This window comes from Dipodomys merriami, unplaced genomic scaffold, assembly GCF_024711535.1.
Source record: "Dipodomys merriami isolate MVZ:Mamm:240054 unplaced genomic scaffold, mDipMer1.0.p SCAF_7, whole genome shotgun sequence".
Classification (NCBI taxonomy): Eukaryota; Metazoa; Chordata; class Mammalia; order Rodentia; family Heteromyidae; genus Dipodomys; species Dipodomys merriami.
The window spans coordinates 54,017,076-54,037,756 of NW_027206290.1; the positions used below are offsets into that span (position 1 = coordinate 54,017,076).

The 20,681-nt window shown below is 39.7% G+C and overlaps 1 protein-coding gene across 4 annotated transcripts in view; it reads right to left on the minus strand.

Moving 5' to 3' along the window:
* Positions 1–20,681, minus strand: part of Cfap61 (cilia and flagella associated protein 61) — a 236,683-nt gene that overhangs the window by 101,921 nt on the left and 114,081 nt on the right. For all 4 annotated transcript variants that reach the window (XR_011368711.1, XM_070006664.1, XM_070006665.1 and 1 more), the window contains exon 18: positions 6,596–6,723. Coding sequence is in view for 3 of the 4 variants with exons in the window: in XM_070006664.1 (XP_069862765.1) it covers positions 6,596–6,723 (128 nt within the window). In the remaining variant the exon portion in view is untranslated. The remainder of the gene's footprint in view (positions 1–6,595; positions 6,724–20,681) is intronic.

Sequence of the window (20,681 nt, forward strand, 5' to 3'; positions counted from 1 at the left end):
GAAAAGACACTATATCCCCAACTTAGCTCCTACCTGGAATGTAGACACTCACCTTTCCCCCAATTCCATCTCTTTTTAAAAAAATTTCTAGCAATGTTTTCTGGAGGCATAGGGCACATGGAGACGTCCTTGAAGGTTCAAGAATGCCACAAAAGTGTGGTCTTTTTCTCAGCCTCACTTTTCCACCAACTTTGCCTAAGCATATATACTTTGGCAAAGAGCAACTATAAGAATATTGATGAGAAAGAAGAGAAAAAACTAAGGAACAAGATGGGTGGTCTAGTAGAGAATGTGGGGGTCCATCATCTGGGTGTATCTGGTCACCTGCAAATAATTCTCCTGCCTCTCTCCGGTAAGGGGCTGTCTCTGACCATAGTTAGAGGCACAAGCCAGAAGTCAGGATGTTGTGGATCCTAATTTTCCTTTCCTATCCCCTTCCTTCCTTCCTTCCTTCCTTCCTTCCTTCCTTCCTTCCTTCCTTCCTTCCTTCCTTCCTTCCTTCCTTCCTTCCTTCCTCCCTCCCTTCCTTCTTTCTTTCTTTCTTTCTTTCTTTCTTTCTTTCTTTCTTTCTTTCTTTCTTTCTTTCTTTTTCTGTCTTCCTTCCCCTTCCTTCCTTCCTTTCTTCCTTCCTTCCTTCCTTCCTTTCTTCCTTCCTTCCTTCCTTTTTCTCTTTCCTCTCTTTCTTTTTTCTTTCCTTTTTCTTTCTCTCTCTTTTCCCTCCCTCCCTCTCCCTCCCTCTCTCCCTCCCTCCCTCTCCCACCCTCTCTCCCTCCCCCTCTCCCTCCCCCTCTCCCTCTCTCCCTCCCCCTCCCCCTCTCCCTTTCTTTCTCTCCTCCCTCCCTCCCTCCCTCTCTCCCTCCCTCCCTTCCTCCCTCTCTCCCTCCCTCCCTCCCCCCCCTCTCCCTTTTCTTTTGTGCCAGATCTAGGGCTCAAATTCTATACCTGGGCACAAGGCTAGCTTGCCACACCTCCACTTCTGGCATTTTGGTGGTTAATTAATTGTCTCACAGACCTTCTTGTCTGGGCTGGATCTCAGCCACCTGAGTAGTTAGGATTACTGGCATGAGCTCAGATCCTTATTTTCTGATGTAAGAATGTCAAGTCATTCTGCCCCCAGGTGGACATGTTAGTCCTACTCCCACCCCAGCCTCCAGACCTGCCTCTGCCTCCGTCCCCTGACAATGCCCACACCACACAAGGCAAGATGTGACCTACATCCTGGATCTCTGCCTTTAAGTTGCTGCAGGCTCCCCTGGGTGCCCTGGAAAATGGCCATGTGCATGCCAGCATCCTTGACACAGTGAGCCTTTTGCCCTGGTGTGAATGGGGCAACTGGGAGAAGATATGCCCTTCAAATCACATGGTAGAGACCCATGGGACAGGACACACAATCATCAACCTGTTCATGGGGGGTTAGCCCTGAAATCAGCAAGGAAGCTCTGACTATTTAATTAGTCACCTAATTAGTAGAAGGCCACACTGAGGGCTTTGGATGTGCTCAGACCAATGTAAAGATAAAAAGCCCAATTAAGCCACCAGCATTAGGCTGGCTGCTGCCAGTGCCCACAGCTGTGCCGGATATTGTACAGAACTGTGCAGCCTGATAACAGGAGTTGGGGCCATTCGTCCACAATCATAGCCTTGAAAACATGCCCAGCTAGTTCCAAGCTATCATTTTTCACCCAGTACACTCAATCTGGTGTGGCAACAATGTCTAGCTCAGAAAAATCTGAGGTCTCTTCCTTGAAGGGATCTGGCCACTTTTTGAGCAATTTTTTCTCAGTAATGAAAATGAAAAACAAAAAAACAAAAAAACCCAGCAGAGTATCACTTCTGGTGACTAGAAGTATCCATTTCTGAGGCTGCTTCTATGACCTCGTTATGCATCTTTCTAGTGAAATTCCAGGCTCTTAGAGAGATGCATTCCATCTGGATTGAATTAGGAGGGACTTAAAAATGATAGAGTAAAAGGAATTGTGCCAGATACTTCATCTACTGTTCCCCCTTTTCCCATTTTCCTTATAGTATTATTGCTTAGTAGTTTGACTTGCCTTATTCTTACCTTTATAATCAACACCATGTATTTCAATATTACTCATTCTTCTAATCTAAATTAAAATATATACACATGTGAATTGCCTTGGTGAAATTCCTTTGTACAATTAATATATGCTGTAATAATAATTTTATTCTTAATAATAATGAATCATAGGAAAGTAAAACAAACTCTGTTGAGGGGCAGGTATCATTGGGAGGAAGAGGGCCAATAGAAAGGGTGAATGAGAGTGAATATAGCCAAAGTACATTATATGCATGTATGAAAATAGAACAATGAAATCTGTTGAAACCAATTTAAGAAGGGATGAGGGGAAATAAGGGAAAGAGATGAATGAGTTTGATCATTTCCATATAGACATTGTATGTATGTATGTGTAACAATGAACTCCTCCCATGTGCACCTACTATATACTAATAAAATCTCTTTAAAAATCAAATTCTTGGGCTGGGAATGTGGCTTCATGGTAGAGTGATTGCCTAACATGAATGAAGCCCTGGGTTCAATTCCTCGGTACCACATAAACAGAAAAAGCTGGACGTGGTGCTGTGGCTCAAATGGTAGAGTTTTATCCTTGAGCAAAAGAAGTTCAGGGATAGTGTCCAGGCCCTGAGTTCAAGCCCCAGGACTGGCAAGAATAAATAAATCAAATTCTGCAGAATTGATAAAGATGGAAGGGAAATGAAGAGGAGGGAAAGGGAGAGGAAGGGAAGGGAGAGAGGGAGGAAAGAAGGGAGGAAGGGAGGAAGGGAGGATGGGGAAGGAAGGAAGGAAGGAAGGAAGAAAGGAAGGAAGGAAGGAAGGAAGGGAGGGAGGGAGGGAGGGAGGGAGGAAAGGAGGGAGGGAGGGAGGGAGGAAGGAAGGAAGCAAGGAACTAGGTACTACTAGTGGCTCACACCTACAATCCTAGCCACTTGGGAGGCTGAGATTGGAAGCCTGGACAGACAAGCTCAAAACCAAGATCTACATACTTGTCAGCTCAGCTATGATGGAGAAGCTCCTATAGGCACACTGTGCCCAAGTACACATCTGGTCAGGAAGTAAGACCCTATTTCAAAAATAACCAGCAAAAGAACAAGACTGGAAGCATGGCCCAGAGGGAAGAGTGTCTGTCTAGCAAGCTCAAGGTCTTGAATTCAAATCCTAGTACAGCCAAAAAATAAAATAAATTGTGCTACAGTTAGGAGTAAATAGTATAAGAGATAGTAACTATTGTAAGCGACATGATGAAACAGAATAAAATAGTAACTGCTGCAGATCACTGAGTTTGTGGCCAAAGAGACAGTAACAAAGCTGGTGTGTGTACAAATCTCTCATCAATCTGGGACACTGTTTGGGGAAGAGCCTGAGATTCTGCCATTTCTAAGGTTAGCCTCCAGGTAAGATTGAGAGAGCTGGCCCACAGACACAACAGTGAGCCAGAAGGATATAAAAACTGTTATATAAACATAAGGGAAGTTCAGAGACTGGGTTCCTGTCTTCTTTCTTATTTTTCAAAAATTGGCATAGCATTTCCATACTTCTTTTTTTTTTCTTTAGTATTGGGGTTTGAACTCAGGAACTTGTGTTTGTTAGGAAAACATTCTATTACTCTACTAGCACTTTTGATTTAACCATTTGTTGTTGTTGTTTGCTTTGTGAGTGTATGTTTGCCAGTCCTGGGGCACTACCCTTGAGCTTCTTTCTTTTGCTCAAGGCTAGCACTCTACCTCTTGAGCCACAGAGACACTTCTGCCTTTTACTGTTTATGTAGTACTGAGAATTAACCCAGGGCTTCATGCATGCAAGGCAAGCACTCTACCACTAAGCCACATTCCCAGCCCATCAGGTTTGGTTTTGTTTTGTTTTAATTAGGATAGAGTCTCCTACATTTTTGCCCATGGGCCTTAAACTGTAATCCTCCTACCTATGCTTTCCATGTAGCTAGGATTATAGACATAGCCTCAAACTCTGATCTTTCTGAGTAACTGAGTAACTGGGATTACATGTAGCACCACACCCAACTTGCCATATTTCTCTTAAAAATCATTTCATTTTAAAGTATCTTTGTGGAAAGCCTGCGTTTAAGGAGTTTAGCAGTTCAATAAGGAGTAAAAGGTCAAAATTCAAGCTTTGTGAAAAGGGGTCTCTTGCTCCCTTGGAAGAGCTATTGCAGGTTATTGGATAGCTCTTCTGGAATTAGTGTGGCCCCAGTGAATGGCATAGCTCACCTGGGGACAGTCTGTTCATCTGAGAGTAGAGAGGTTGCTCCAGACCTCTACTGGGCTTCCTTGAATTTCTAAGGTGACAGCACCTTTAGGCTGGCAGTACCTGGGAGTTTCATGCTATGACACTCTTGGCATAGATAAGAAGGAAAGGGTCACTCTCCGGGCCATGTGTGTTAGTACTGGCCAGCAGCAGAGATGAGCTCACAGGACACTAGGGCCAGGGCTAGACCCAGAAGGGAATTAGAAAATGGGGATGTTGGTGTGGGTCTTTAGGGAAATGCCTGCCCATATCACCTGGTAGTTGAGAGACAGGGATTCATAGCTAACTCATAGGCTAGACAACCCAAAATAAGAAAATGTATCCCTGCCAATGCTGGCAGCTGAGACCAAATAATATACTGTACTTAAAAAAAATTCCAAGCTTGGTGTGATGATGCATGCTGTAATCCCAGCAATTTGGGAGGTGGAGGCAGGAAGATCATAGTGAGGACAACATAGTGAGGACTCTCTTCTCAACCTCACCTTCACCCCTGGTATTGCCTTCCTGGCATGTAACTGGCATCCTGAATGGGGTACTGACTTTGGGCAAAACACTTCGGCTCTCCCAGGAGCACCTTAGAATTTGGGGAAGGATGGACAAAGGAAGGGTACCAACGTCATGAAAGGGCTATTGTTAGTGTCCTTTAAAGAAAAGACTAAATGTACTTTATATAATTTCTTGCATGGAAATAATAACAGGATTGATACATCTTCCAGGAGAAGATGTTACTGGCTTGCACCTTACATGGAGTTTCTAGGAATATGACCGTGCACTGTATCTGGTAACTCAGCTCACGAGTACAAAGTGACATTTTTCTAAATCTTGTGTTCAAAATGTAGGTTGAATCTTCACCAGTGGGTAGTGTTTGGTAAAAATGCATTTCTTCAATTTTATTCCAGCTCAAATCAGCTCAAGTGTCAGGTAAACTGCTAAGATATGCAGTGGGTTACTATGGTGATTGCTAATTTACAATAATTAGCGAAAATAATGAGAAAACCATTTCCTCTCTTAAGGATTATAGATCTGTAAACTGATACGAGTCTATTGTTAGTGTCCATAATCCGTAATAATGATGGAGAATTATGAGTACTTTGGAATGGATGAAAAAGGCCTGTTTGGGGAATTTAATCAACTCAGTACTTACAACGAAATTTATATTTATTAAATTGAAGTCAATTCCACAAAAAGAAAATTGCATACATATATCTTAATGTGCTCATTGTTGACCAAAATGTTATTATGATGTATGCAGCCAAATTATGATTTAAGACCTGTTTATGAATATTTCTTAACTCCCGTAATTTCACGAGTCCATTCTACTAACTCATCATTCAAGAGTAGCTGCATAAAGACCTGCTATTCAGAAGTCTGGAATGAAGGGAGCCATCAGTGCGAGGAAGCACTCTCATGCAGTGTGACAGATCCAGCAAAATAAACATCCATGGTACTTCTCATTATGTCATTCTTGCAGTGAGTTATTACTGCAAACTAACCACAATATTTAAGCATGTGAACTCTGTTGCTAACTTCAATAACGACATGCAATTTATTTCTGGTTAACTAAGGCTGAGTTCTGATTGAACAAATTGGCTAGAAAATGAAAAAAAATCAGTTCTCTTCCTTAGTTTCTAGTTAATGTTATGCCAGATGAGGAGGGTCACCTTTTGGAGTTAATTTGTCTCTATATAAACCAGGTCTAAGCACTCAGAGGTTGTTTCTTCCAGACTTTTCTCTCTCCTACTCCTCTCTAAGAGCTCCCAGGACTGATAACTCAGCTTCAGTGGGCTGCATGTTCCCATCTCCCACTTGCCTATAAGAGTCTGTACTTTTTAACAGTAACCAACTTTTCTTGTGTGGTCCTGAACAATGGATGTGACAAAAAAACAATATGACTGAGTTGTGTAGAATAGGACCAGCAAACTTTTGCTGGAAAGGATCAGATGGTGCCTGTCAGAGTCATTTTGGGTCATGTGGCCTGTTACTGCCGCTCAAATCTGCCACTGTAGCATGAAAACAGCCACAGATTATAAAAGTGAATGTGGCTGTGTTCCAATAGGGCTTTCCTTATTCACAAGAGAAGGTGACAAGCCAGATTTGATGTGGGGGCTCTACAGTTTGCTTTCCCCGATTGACACTACTACTCTGATTCATTAATCTACATAGTCAGAGTATATGGGCAGGGGGTGGCAGAAGAACTCGGACTTTTCTCTCAAGGGCCTCTCTCGAGGTATAACAAGAGAAGTTTTATTATTATTTTTTAAAAGAACAAATCTTTGAAGTAAAACAACTCACCAAAATACCAATGTCTCTAGAAAGGAGATTCCAACACTGGAGGCACCAACCACAACAATCCTGGCGTTGACAGTTATTTTAGGTTCCAATGTTAATTTTCTGTTGGTATGGTACAAGGCATAAGCCGACTGGAAGAACAATTCAAAGAGAAGAGAGGTGAGGAAAGTGTAGCTGTTTCAGAACCCCCAGGCAGATTATGAGGAATTATTTCATATAACTTTATTATTAGGTTTGCTAATCAAACCTAATAATACTCATGAAATAGACATAGTGAAGTAATGGTATCTCTTAGAAATCACTGTAAGGTCTGGTCAGTGGTAGAGCATTTACCTAGCATGGGATGGCCTTGGGTTCCATCATTACACACACACACACACACACACACACACACACACACACACACACACACACACACACACACACACACACACACACACACACACACACAATCAAGGTAAGACTATAACAATATATCTGACATCAAGGCTAAGTAACAAACAATGGTTAATTTGGATGTTTTTGTCTTACTGCTGAGAGATTTTTCACATAAACCTAGAAGAACTTGGCAAGGTAAATAATCCTACAAGACTATAGCCAAGCAACTCCTTGGGAATTATAGTTCCATGAAAGATCCTAAGTCTTTCCTAGAATGTCCCAAGTTTCTTAAATTTATGAGTGAAAAGCTGAATTATGCTGGTTGATTATTTGAAGACAAATATTCTTTCTTATTCACTTCTACTTATTAGCACCAGTGGACAGCAGGTGATTAATAGTATTAGTTGAATGATAAAACATTTCCTGAATTATAGAAATGTGTTGAATATAAGGGTCATTCAATCTTACCATTCAACAAGGAGGACTCAGATGCACAGACAGTAATTGAGAACCTTTACTGTCTGTGTTTGCCAAAAGGACTGAGTTAGTTGCTCATTTGGTTTACATTCCTTCAGAGGCTGCTGTGGGAGCATTCACCAACAAGGTTTACAAGGAGGTGTGTGGTGGTTGAGTGGGAGTATCATTAAAAGATCTTGGTTCTATTTTTTAATTCATTTATTCAATACATTGTATTTGGTGTCTGACAATAACAAAATTAAAGCACTGGACAGTAATTCATTAGAAACAAAGGAGGCCTAAATCAGTGGAACACCCATTACCTTTCTATCAGCATTAACATGACCATTCACTCTCTAGATCAGAAGTCTCCACATTCTACTAGGTTTGATCTACTTTTTCTTTTTTTAATTTAATTTTATTGTAGGAGTGATGTCAGAAGGGTTACAGTTACATTCGTAAGGTAATGAGTATATTTCTTGTCGAACATTGTTACCCCCTCCCTCATTCTCTTTTCTTCCCCCCAACTCCCCTCTCCCCCAAGTTGTAAAGTTCATTTCCAACATAGTGTCTTGTGAGTATTGCTGTTGTATTGGTCCACCCTTTGTTCTTTGTCTCACCATTTTGTTGTTCCCCTTCTCTTCCCCAAATCAGATAAACGTATATACAAGACACATAATACCAAAATCAAAAACAGTGACAACAGAGGATAAACCAAAGGAAAAAAATGAAAGAATAAAAACATAACTTTATATAGTACATTAAAAAAAAACAAAAAGATACAACAAAATAACCCTCGTTTCCATATCTTAGAGTTCGTGTCATTAGTATCACTTTATATGGTCATATGTAAAGAGCTATTGAGCTATTGTGATCCTCTGCTAGGGACTATCCTAGACATATACTAATTATTATAAATGAGGGAAACCATGGAGCCCATGTTTCTTTGGGTCTAGCTTACTTCACTTAATACGATTTTTTCCAAGTCTTTCCATTTCCTTACTTTTCATTTCAAACACCTGAGATTCTAGGAGTCCAAAGGATAATGGTAGTCTTATTTTTTTTTTTTTTTTTTTTTTGGGGTCCGGTCGTGGGGCCTGAACTCTGGGCCTGGGCGCTGTCCCTAATGGTAGTCTTATTTATTTTATGTTATTTTAAATTTTATTTTATTGTAAAGATGCTGTACAGAGGTGTTGCATTTACACGAGTAAGGTACATTTCTCATGAACATTGTTACCCACTGCATTGTTGTTTTCCCACTACTTAAACTAGGTTTCCACTCACTTTCCAGTGCTTAGGTGCCATGGATGTGGCCTAATGCCTTGCTATTCACTAGATTATATCTAACATAGAGAACTCTAGATAGCCTAGCAAATAGAGGTGGGGAAAAATGCCTTGGGAGATTTTAGACTGCCCCATAACTAACATTACCTCAAAGCATCTATTTTACTCCCCATTCCCACCTTTAATTTGGCATATCATGGATTCTGGAAGAATGGGTTCACTCCTGTCTTCAAGAGGGGACTTTGATTGACAGAGCCGAGTCATATAATCTAGCCCTCCTTGCTCAAAGATTGTCAGGATGGACATGTGACTTATGCTGGCTTAATCAAAGTGAAGTCTAGAACTTGCCTTGTTGTCTGGATGACATGAGGTATTGAGGCAAAGCCTGAAATGACGACAGTTATCCTGGCACCAAGAAGAAAACTGACTTTGAATTGAAGCCACAAGATAATTATAAAGAGAGAGGATAGGAATTCCTTTCAAAGTTTACCTTTGAACTGGTTCAGTTATATAGGCAATACACATCAGTCAGACATTGTCACTATAGTGCTGCTTAACAAACAAATCTAAAATACACTTACTTAACACAATTGTCCTTATTCTTTTCATTGTTGTTTTGGACCTGAATTCAGGTCCATTCATTGTAGTTTTGGACTTGAATTCAGAGCCTGAGCTTTACTGCTTGAGGCTTGTATTCTACCATTCAAGCCTTAGCTCCACTTCCAGTTTTTTGGTGGTTTAATTACAGATAAAAGTCTCACAGAAAACAGGAATTCCTGAATGCTATTATGGGAATGGCCACATCCTGATGAATCCATTTACCATATTCATTTTACTTTCTAACAATAATTAAGTTATTGTAAAAAATAAAAGTCTCACAGACTTTCCTGGTGGGGCTGCCTTCAAACCCCAATCTTCAGATCTCAGCCTCCTGAGTAGTTAGGATTACAGGTGTACAGCTTACTCTTGCTTGTGAACCTAGGTCAGTTGGAAGTCAGCTGATACTGGCTGCATATAGGCGCACTACCCTGTGTCATTTCTTGTTCTTTTTTTTCTTTTTTTTGGGTCCAGTCGTGGGGCCTGAACTCTAGGCCTGGGAGCTGTCCCTCAGCTCTTCAGCTCAAGGCTAGCGCTCTACCACTTGAGCCACAGAGCCACTTCTGGCTTTTTTCTTTTTGCTTACGTGGTGCTGAGAAATAGAACCCAGGGCGTCATGCATGCAAAGCAAGCGCTCTACCACTGAGCCACCTTCCCAGCCCCTCATTTCTTGTTCTTAATGAGAAAGAACCAAGGCAAGTTCTTCTCAAGGCAATGGTAGAGGTGAATAAAGGGTAGATGAAATATGGCTTCTTACAGGTAGCCATAGCAAATCAAAGGGAAGAGCTCAATATCTATGCAGTGGGGAAATAAAGTTAGACAGCAAAGGACAAAGCCTTGGGAAGGATGAGAATGAGAAGAATAATGAGTTTTGTTGTATTTCCTAGGTAGTTTAGGCTAGTTTTTTTTTTAAATATGCAACTGAAAACTTCCTAGATTAATAATTTTTTAAATCAAAATAATGAATGAGTGCACATCCTCCAAACAAATGTCAGTTCTCACAGTCTGTCCAAAAAATCTCCAGGACAGATTAATAAAGGACTGTGCAAAATATCTAGTTCACAATGGTCTATGTGTACTGTGCTCTGCTTAGTTTCAAAGACAAATTCACCTTAGCCAGTCTTGACTTTTGGTTCAGAATATATGTTGTTATGATAGCATCTAATTGCAAGTCTAATTAGCAAAATTTAAATGCATGCATCTTAATGGAGGTCAGAAAGCAAGCTTCCTTCCACAAGCAAGGTACGCTCAGACATTCCTCTCTTCTGTTGGAAATGTAAGCTGGTATTGAAACATGGCAGTAATGAAATTCCCTGGTAAAGAATTATACCTCATTTATGAAACAGCTCCAGTATCAAGGATACAAAGGCAGCTGGGGAACAGAACAGAATGGCTTTTGTTTCCCACACAATAGCTTTAATACCAACAGCTGCCAGGCCTCAGAAATCACCTTTCTAACGGCTAAAAACATAAATTGGCCCCAGGGTGTCAAGAGTTAGCGATCAGTATGGATGATGGTGGGTGTGTCAGGAGTGTGAGCTGGCATCCCAATGATGCACAGTAAACCCAATTTCGTGCTCAGGTTTTTAAAAAAACATATCCATTATTAGGTATGATGAAATCTTTTGACCTGAAAAAAGAATCACCTTAAAAATTACTAAGTATGGTTTTTAAATTCCTCAAAAGAAACACCCAAAAAACCCCAAAAAGCATCCCCCAAAATTACCCAGCCTAGAAACCTTTTAAGATTGCTTATATTGCTTTATAGGGGGTTTATTTTAACCTTGAGCAAGAAACACAGATTTTTTTTTAATGAATGAAGAATATTTCCCTTCCTTGGTGTTTCTTTGGATTTCAGGGTTTCATGGAAAAGAAAAGCAGGACCAGAAGACCCTCTAATCATGCTAAGCTGTCTTTTTTTTTTTTTTCTGAACATCTAACAAAAAATGTGCCTGCAAAAGAGATCCAGTTTGGGGGCTGATTTCCTTTATTTTATAAAAATAAAAGCCCTATCTGTTGATAGGCAGATTTGAGGGAAGTGTAAGCTGTTTACCATCCATGAGAATATGGATCAGAAGTCAGTCCCTTACCTCCCAATCATTCTATTTTTCTAATGACCTTAAGTTAGCATTTCAGTGAAAGGATTATTTCCAATGTAGACATCAAGCCACACCTCAGCAAGAAAGGGTGCAGAACTTGACTTTTAAAAGTTAAAAAAAAGTTCTTTAAAATTTGATGCTGACTCTTGTAGTGACTTTAGAATATAAACCTTACGTTGAAGTAACTGCCAAACACCAACATTCTAAAATGATCACATACAAAATGTTCTGGGAGTACTTGTAAGAGTTAAAGTTTTTAAAATACTAATTCCATCCCTAGGGAGAGGAAAGCAATGATAAGTAAGATTCTATTAGGGAAGTCTAGAAATGATCTTGGGGCTAGGGGAAGAAAGGAGTACCATGATTCCCAAGCAAACAGACAGCACAGATCAGATGGTAGTGGAGTATGGTTCATATGAGGGATGTGTGAATAGAAATGAGGGAGCATTTAAGCTTTTACCTTTGTTGATCATTTCCTTTGAGGGAACAGAAGACTAGACATGTGAGAAATTAGCTCTGGGTGGAGTTTGGGGTTGCATTTCTTTCTTTCTTTGTCTGTAATGTTCCAACTAGACTTGTTTGCTCCTTGAGGTCAAGAACAATGTTTTTGCTTTTTTTTGAGGCACTTGTTTTATTAGAATACAATCTGCCATATGCTTTGGGGTATTTCGCAAATTGTGAGAGAAGACATACTTTAACTTTGCATTTAATGAGCCTCATTTTAATGGTGTTATCATAATTTCTACTATTATTTTAGCTGGTTATTTTTCCAGTTGCCTAAATTATCCAATGAATGATTTAGAATTATCTAGAACTGTTTGGATTAAATTTGATAAGTTGTTGGTAAAATGTTGATCTTTATGCCCTGACTCATGTACAGCTGTGAAGAGAACTTACATACAGGGCAGTGAACTTTAGGAACTTTGTTACCTGTTCTATATGTATAAAAATAGGTCAAAATGGATGGATACTGGTGACTCACACTGTAATCCTAGACACTCAGGAGGCTGAGATCAGATCTTGGTTCAAAGTCCACTTGGGAAGAAAAGTCTCCATGGGACTCTTATCTCCAATTAACCACCAGAAAACCAGAATTGGTGCTGTGGCTCCAAGTGGTAGAATGCTAGCCTTGAGCAAAAAGAGCTCAGGGGCAGTGCCCAGGCCCTGAGTTCAAACAAACAAACAAAAAATAGGTCAAAATGGAATATAATGGAAGACCTAGAAATGAACTCCCAGACCTATAGAAACCTAATATTTGTTAGGAAGCCAAAAACACAGGATGGAAGAAAGATGGCCTCTTCAACAAATGGTGCTGGCAGGGGCTGGGAAGGTGGCTCAGTGATAGAGTGCTTGCCTTGCATGCCTGAGGCCCTGGGTTCGATTCCTCAGCACCACATAAGCAAAAAGAAAAAAGCCGGAAGTGGCGCTGTGGCTCAAGTGGTAGAGTGCTAGCCTTGAGCTAAAGAGCTGAGGGACAGCGCCCAGGCCCAGAGTTCAGGCCCCACAACCGGACCCCCCCCCAAAAAAAAAAAACCCAAAACAAATGGTGCTGGCAGAATTGGCTATACATGTGCAGAAACTGAAGTTAAATGCTTATATATCACCCTGCACCAGAATCATCTCCAACTGGATCAAAGACTTCAATATAAGAGCAGATATCCTGAAAATAGTATAGGAAGGAATAGGGGAAACACTAAGGCTACTTGGCACAGGTCAAAACTTCTTAAGTAAAGATCCAGAATCACAATAAATCAAAGAAAGACTAGATAAATGTGATTGCATCAAACTGAAGAGCTTCTGCATAGCAAAGTACATAGCTAGCAAGATAAATAGAAAGGAATGGAAGATCTTTAATAGCTATGCATCAGACAAGAGCCTCATATGTAAAATATACTCAGAGCTCAAAAATTAAAACTCCCCAAAACCAATCCTCAAAGAAACAATAGCCCAAGTAATAAATGGGCTAAAGACTTAAAGAGAGACTTCTCTGAAGAAGAAATAAGAATGGCAAATAGACACACGAAGAGATGTTCAACATCTCTGGCCACAAAATAAATGCAAATCAAAACAACATTGAGATTCTATCTCACCCTACCTAGAATAGTCATTATCAAAAAACTAACAAGAACAGATGCTGGAGGGGATGTGGCCCAAATGGAACACTACTACACTGTTGGTGGAAATGTAAACTTGTTCAAACACTCTGGAAAGCAATATGGAGATTCCTCAAAAGACTAAACATAGATCTTCCCTATGAGCCAGCAATCCTACTTCTGGGCACTATCCAATTGACCGCAAACCAGGCTAAATCCACCAGCATGACCATGTTCATTGCAGCATTGTTTATCATAGTCAAAATATGAAATCAACCCAGATGACCCTCAGTGGATGAATGGATCAAGAAAATGTGGTGTATATATATATATATATATATATATATATATATATATATATATATACAATGGAATTCTATGCTTCTATCAGAAAGAATGACATTGCCCCATTTGTTAGGAAATGGAAAGACTTGGAAAAAATTATACTAAGTGAAGTGAACCAGACCCAAAGAAGCATAGGCTACATTGTTTCCTTAATTTTTTTTTTTTTGTCAGTTTTGGGGCTTGAACTCAGGGCCTGGGTACTGTCCCTGAGCCACTTTATGCTCAAAGCCTAGCACTCTATCACTTGAGCCACAGCTAAACTTCCAGTTTTTAAGTGGTTAATTGGAGATAAGAGTCCTGGGGACTTTTCTGACCAGGCTTGCTTCGAACTATGATCTCAGCTTACTGAGTAGCTGGGATTACAGGTGTGAGCCACCAGCACCCAGCTGATTTCCCTCATTTGTAGTAACTAGAATGTGCCTATAAATCGACAAGTAAACCCAATGGATAGTAAAAGACAAATAATTACACCTGGACATGATTAATTAAACAGAAATCTACATATTCACACAGTGAAAACAAAGGAGAATACTCTTTTTTTTTTGTCAGTTGTGGGGCATTAGATAAGATAATATAAACTGGATAAAATGATGCTTATTGAAATGAACTCCAAGAAATGGAAGTAAGAGGGTTTTTTAAAAAAAATTATACTCCTTAAAGTTCTTTTTTCCCTCTTTTCTTCTTTCCTTTTCTATTTGGTTTATTCCCTTCTGTTGCTATTTTGATTTCTGTATCCTTTGTCTTGTATATAAGTTTATCTGATTTAGGGAGAAGAAGGGGAAGCACAGAAACAGTGGGACAAAGGGTGAAGCAATTTAGCAGTAAACCCACTAGACACTATGTTGGAAATGGACTATACAACTTTGGGGGGGAGGGAAGTTGGGAGAAGAAAAACCAGGAATGAGTGAAGGGGTGACACTGTTCAAAAGGGAATGTACTCGTTACCTGACTCATGTAACTGTAACCCCTATGTATATTACCTTTACAATCATTTTTTTCAAATAGGTCAAATGCACTTTTACCATAATAGATGTAAAGAAAGATATGTCTTTGAGATACAGACATCATGTCCTTTTCTCTGAATTCTGTGCTTGTATGTTTGGTTAGGATTTTAATCAGCTCTTAAAGTAAGTTATAATGACAAGAAAAGTATTATTGAAAGTAAACTGCAAGGACAGATCTCAAATCAGAAGTAACTAAAGCTACAAATAGGCCAGTAAGCTAACAAGCAGCTGAAACAAATACAAATGATTTCACATAATAGATGCAAAGTTCACACTAACATGAAATATTACAATATCGATGTTTTTTAAAAAATGAAAATATTTCTGTTGGAGGTTATCATTGACTTCTGAGATCATCAGACTGGGAGTCATTAGTCTGGTGGTGAGATTTCGGCTTGTTTCTTAATTCTAGTACTGGTTGAGATTTTGAGCTTCTTTTCCTTAAGTATCAGTTTCCTTAGGCATAAAATGGAAATAAATTACACCAACCTCTGTCTTCCTCAGCAGGCAAACAGGGGAACTATTCATTATAAAAATGTCTACAAATACTTTGAGCTTTTCAGGCAAAGATGTTACATAAGGCAAAATTGCACATCCTCTCTCCCATCTACAATATGAAAGGCAAATCTTTGAAAAACACCTTTTAAAAGGGCAAAACAATGAGCTCAATTTTCAGCTCACACCCATGTGTATTTTTTTTCTTACAGAAAGCTTCCAAAGACTTCAAAGGGAGCTCTGTCTGCTCAATGGAAACAGAGGATGGAGAGATTCAAGCCCATTAGGAATGAGATTTCTGAAATCCTTAATAAGTCTACTTTTGCTTTATATATGTAATTTTTTTCTGTTATGTTTTCCATTCTCTCTTTTCTCTTTGAGAAGCCCTCTATGTTCCTAATTTGAGCACAGCCAATGATGACAGATTGACAGTACTACAAATGTCAGTGCAGGGTTCAAAGTTCACAAGTGGATCTCTCTCTGGGGAAGAGTATTGCAATACTTACCAAATAAACAAGAGGTAGTGTGGTACAGACATTCAGAACCAATTAGTTAGAAATACTTTCTACGAACATAAAATGCTGTGTAAAAAAGTATTTCTACTGAAATTATTTAGAAGCTTCAAAAGTAGATAAGAGTCTAACACCTTTGATAGAGTAAAGGAAGTCTGCCGTGACAATGTTGTAATTTTGACCCTTATTTTATGAAGGATTATCTTAACTTTTCTCTTGTTTGAGGGAAGTAAGAACCCCTAACAATTTTGTAGCTCTAGCTCTTCAGAAAAATGCAAATGTTCTAGCAAATGTTCAGACTGAATCTTGAGGACACCCTGGCTAGAAAGAGCAGCTGGGCACCGTAGTTCACACTTTGTAATCCTAGCTACTCCGGAGGCTGAGATGTGAGGATCATGGTTCAGAAACAGCCCAGGAAGAAAAGTCTGTGAGACTCATCTCCAATTATTCAGCATAAAGCTGAAAGTAGAGCTATGGCTCAAGGGGTAGAGAACCAGTCTTTTTGTTGTTGTTGTTGGAATACCATACAGAGGGGTTACAATTACATGGGCAAGATAACGAGTACATTTCTTATCAAGCATTGTTGCCTCCTCTTTGTTTCCCCTTCCCATCCCTTCCCATACTCCCCCTACCTCCCCCCTCCTGATCTTCCCCCCCATCAAAGTTGTAAAGTTCGTTTTTCGACATAACTGACTTGTACATCTCATTGTTGCATTGGGTCCACCTGTATCACTAGTTAAACAATTTGTTTTTGCCCTTCGCCTCCACAAATTATACCAACATCAAATACAGTGAAAGCAGGGGTTATACCATTGGGGAGGGACATACAAAGCAACATAGAAATCATCTTATAAATATGTTAGAAACAATTGCATGAAAGAAAAAAAACATTTGAATACTTATCTTGGGAGAGAATCAGTCTTAAGTAAAAAACTTAAGGGACAGTGCATAGAACCTGGGTTTAAGCCCAGTATCAGCACCAAGAAAAATCAATGAAAAAACTAGAAAGATTACACTCAAAATAGACTACAGATGGGCCACAGTCACTCACTGTCACATCACCAGGCACACTTGAAGCCCCTATTCAATTATCAGAAAGTGGATGGAGGGCTCATTTTGCTTCTGCAAAACTACTAGTAATAGTACCCACAATGAATTATTTCTTTAAGGAACTATCATATCTTCAATCCCTTTATGACCCTTACATTATACCAGCCAAAAGAAGAAACTCATTCTTATGGCATTCTCACACATAGATTGAATCCTCACTTAAAAAAAAAGTTCCTGCACTCATTATGGTTGGAGACTATGCTGTAAACAACTGGAAACCCTCAATATTACAGCTTAAACAGAATGGAAGACAAGGGATCTGGACCTATATAGCCCTAGGCTGAGGCAAATACCATCAATAGATCAGCAATCTAGGCTTCTACCTGTATAACTTTGTCCTTTTACTGCAACACCTTCATCTATAAGATAGCTTCTGGTGATGTAGACATTATATCTCTATCCCAGGCAGCAGAAAGGAAGAAAAGAAGAAAAAATAATGGCCTCTTTTAAATCATTCTCCTTGGTCAGCTTTCCCAGAGTCCTAGCTAAGTGTCCAAATCTAGTCTCATGGTCATACAGGTTATGAAGGCAGGCTTGGAAATGAATTGTCATCATTGAACACATTATTGCCTTGAATAAAATTGAGGCCCTAGTAGTTACAATGACGGAAGGAGTGGATATTTGGACATCAACTCGTGTTTTCTGCAATAGTTTCTTAAACCTTAAAACAACAACAAAGATGCCAATGGCTCACATCTGGAATCATAACTACTCAAGAGGCTGAGATTTTAGGATTATGGTTCAAAGTTAGCCTTGTCAGGGAAGTCTATAAGACTTATCTCCAACAAAAAGCAGGAAGTGGAGATGTGGCTCAAGTACTAGAAAACTAGTCTTAAGATGCAAAAACTCAGGAATAATGCCCGGGACCCATACAAAACAAACAAAGCAAAAAACTCCATGTGGCCCAATTCCTTCATCTCTACTTACCAGCTGGCCATTACCCCTTTTCAAATATTAAAAAAATTAAGTTACTAATAAAGACTGTTGATCACTCTACTTGTAACTTTTTTTTTGTTTTTAGTAATTCACTTTTTACTTGTAACTTCTTAAACACAGAAAAACTGTTTTAGAAATTGAATTGAGTTACCTTAGTAGATTTCATGAATTCTAGTTTGCATGCTGTTTTTTTCCAGCTTAGCATTCCTGAGACCAACTTTACAGTCAATGGCACCTTAGCAACATGGTAACATGGTTCTCTTGACTTGATCATGGGTGACATAGCTATGGCTGGTCACTGTTATCACTTTAAGGGAGCCCATGTGCCCATGTGCCCTGTGTGTAAAATCTGTGTTGAGAATAGCTGGTCTTAACAATGTCTTCAAAAAAGAGTAGAGTATGATTTGGCATTGAAATAAGCACTTACTTTGTTCCCGTAAAGGCCCAGAAACTGAGCAGCAGGGAACAAATTTAACATTAGTGGAGAAAATACTAGTCATTGGAGGAATGATAGCAATTCCATGTTTTCTTGCAGTGCAACTATTGAGTGCTTTTCAGGAGCAAATAAAAGATGATACTCTAAAGTAGATGAAGCCATATTGCATTTTGTTACTGAGACACATGCAAAATATTTTCCCATCATCCACAAATAATGCATTTGAAAAGAACATAAATTGCCTCCCTATTCTGAATAGATGAGAGGAATTTCAAAGTAATGACTTACATGACTAATTCATATTCTGTTCAGGACTTCCATTTAGACATTGTATCATAGCGTAATTGGCCACATTTTTTTCTTATTGGCACAAAAATAAAGGTATATTCATGATGAGATGGCTATTTCATTTGTTTTCAATTAAACAGCAGCCTTAAAGAAGTATCTGGTATAATCACTGAAACTATGGTCTATTTGGTGTTAGGAAGATCCACAGTTGGCTTTTCAGAGACTGAAATGCATCAATCCCCAATATACAGCATATTAGCATGTATATCAAGATAACCTTTAATAGCTCTGTATACCTCCTTTCCCACTTGATTAGTGCCAAGCGCTTAGAATTACCCTCTGAGCTTCTATAAGACTCCAATGGGATCCTTCCTAGGGAATGTCAGCTAGTGGGCACTCTTGGCATCATTTTTCAATTTAGTGTTAGTTACACTCAGCAGAAATCATTTCTCTGGGCTGAGCATACAGAGAAAGTCAGCAATGAGGCAAATCCATAGCAAGGAAATGACTTACAGAACCAATAACTGACTTCTATATCATTCTAACTGCACAAGCTACTGCTACATTACCTATGAACTGCTAAAACACAAAAACTTTAACCAGGCATGGTGGCTCAAGACTGTAATCCTAGCTACTAAGGATCTGAGATAGAGGGGATAGGGAGCACAGTCTGAGGCTAGTCTCAGTTGAGGAAAAAGAAGTTTGTGAGATTCCATTTCAACCAATGCCTGGGCACAGGGGTATGTGTCTTTTATACCAGCCACGGGGAAAGGACAATGGCTGTGTTCAGAGGCACACAGTTCTCAGCCCAGCAACATGAGGAAGCACAAGTAGGAAGTTAGCAACATGGTGGCCTGGGCATAAAGTGAGATGCTAGCTTGAAAATAACAAAAATGAGCTGAAGGCATGGTGCAAGTGGTAGTAAATCTGCCTGGCAAACATCAGGTCCTGTGTTCAGTTCCTAGTACTACCAAAACAAAAACTTGGCCAGGCTCAGTGAAAAAGTTAGACCCTCATCTCAACCAACAAGCTGGTCATGGTGGTATGAGCCTATCATGCCAGTTATGTGGAAGGCATAAACAAGAAGACCAAAACCCCAAAACTAAGAAAGCCTGGTGCCAGTGACTCATGCCTGTAATCCTAGCTACTCAGGAGGCTGATGACAGGATTGCTTGAGCAGGAAAGTCTGTGAGACTCTTAACTCCAATAAACTACTCAGAAAAAAATCTGGAAGTGGTGCTATTATTCAAGTGGTAGAGTGCTAGCCTTGAGCAAAAGAAGCTCGGGGACAGCAACCAGGCCCTGAGTTCAAGCTCTAGGACTGGCAAAACAACAAGGATAACAACAAAAACATCAAACTCAAACAAACAAACAAACAAAAAACAGAAAATAAAGAGCAAAAAGGGCTGGGGTATGGCTCAGGTGGCAGAGTTCCTGTCTACCAATACTGCAACCAATCAATCATAGTAGTTTAACATCTGGCCACTTAATTACTTTCAATTTCAATATCCCTATAGGAGAGGATAGCTATGAGGAAATGGTTTCACACGTCTCTAATACCTCAAAAATAATAGAAGGCATACTTTCTATTAAATAGTTCCCTTCCAAAATGATGCCATTTTCCTGTTGATATGGAAGAAGGAAAGTTGTCCTTCCATATAAAGTGCATTAAAAGAAAAACAAAACAAAAACACTCTCCAGCTTTTAATTTTTTCCCCACATTTTCTCACATAGAACACTTCTAATCCCAAAGGTGTTGATTTCTCCCATATCCACCTCCTCCTAGACACCAACCAGGTATCCCAGAGTCCATCCATACCAGTGCTGATACTGTGTACCTGGGCACAGTCTCACAAGCCCGTTCCTCACCCAAGCCATCAGTGTAGGCTGATGACTGTTCTGATCAACTGCCTGCAAACTGCAGATTTTCCTGCTCAGGTTTGAGGTTTTTTCCTAGAGTGGCTCACAGAATTCTGAAAACGTTTGCTTGCTAGATTACCAGTTTATGATACCAGGAAGAAGTCAGGCACATGGAGAACGGCCTGGAGCTTTCAGT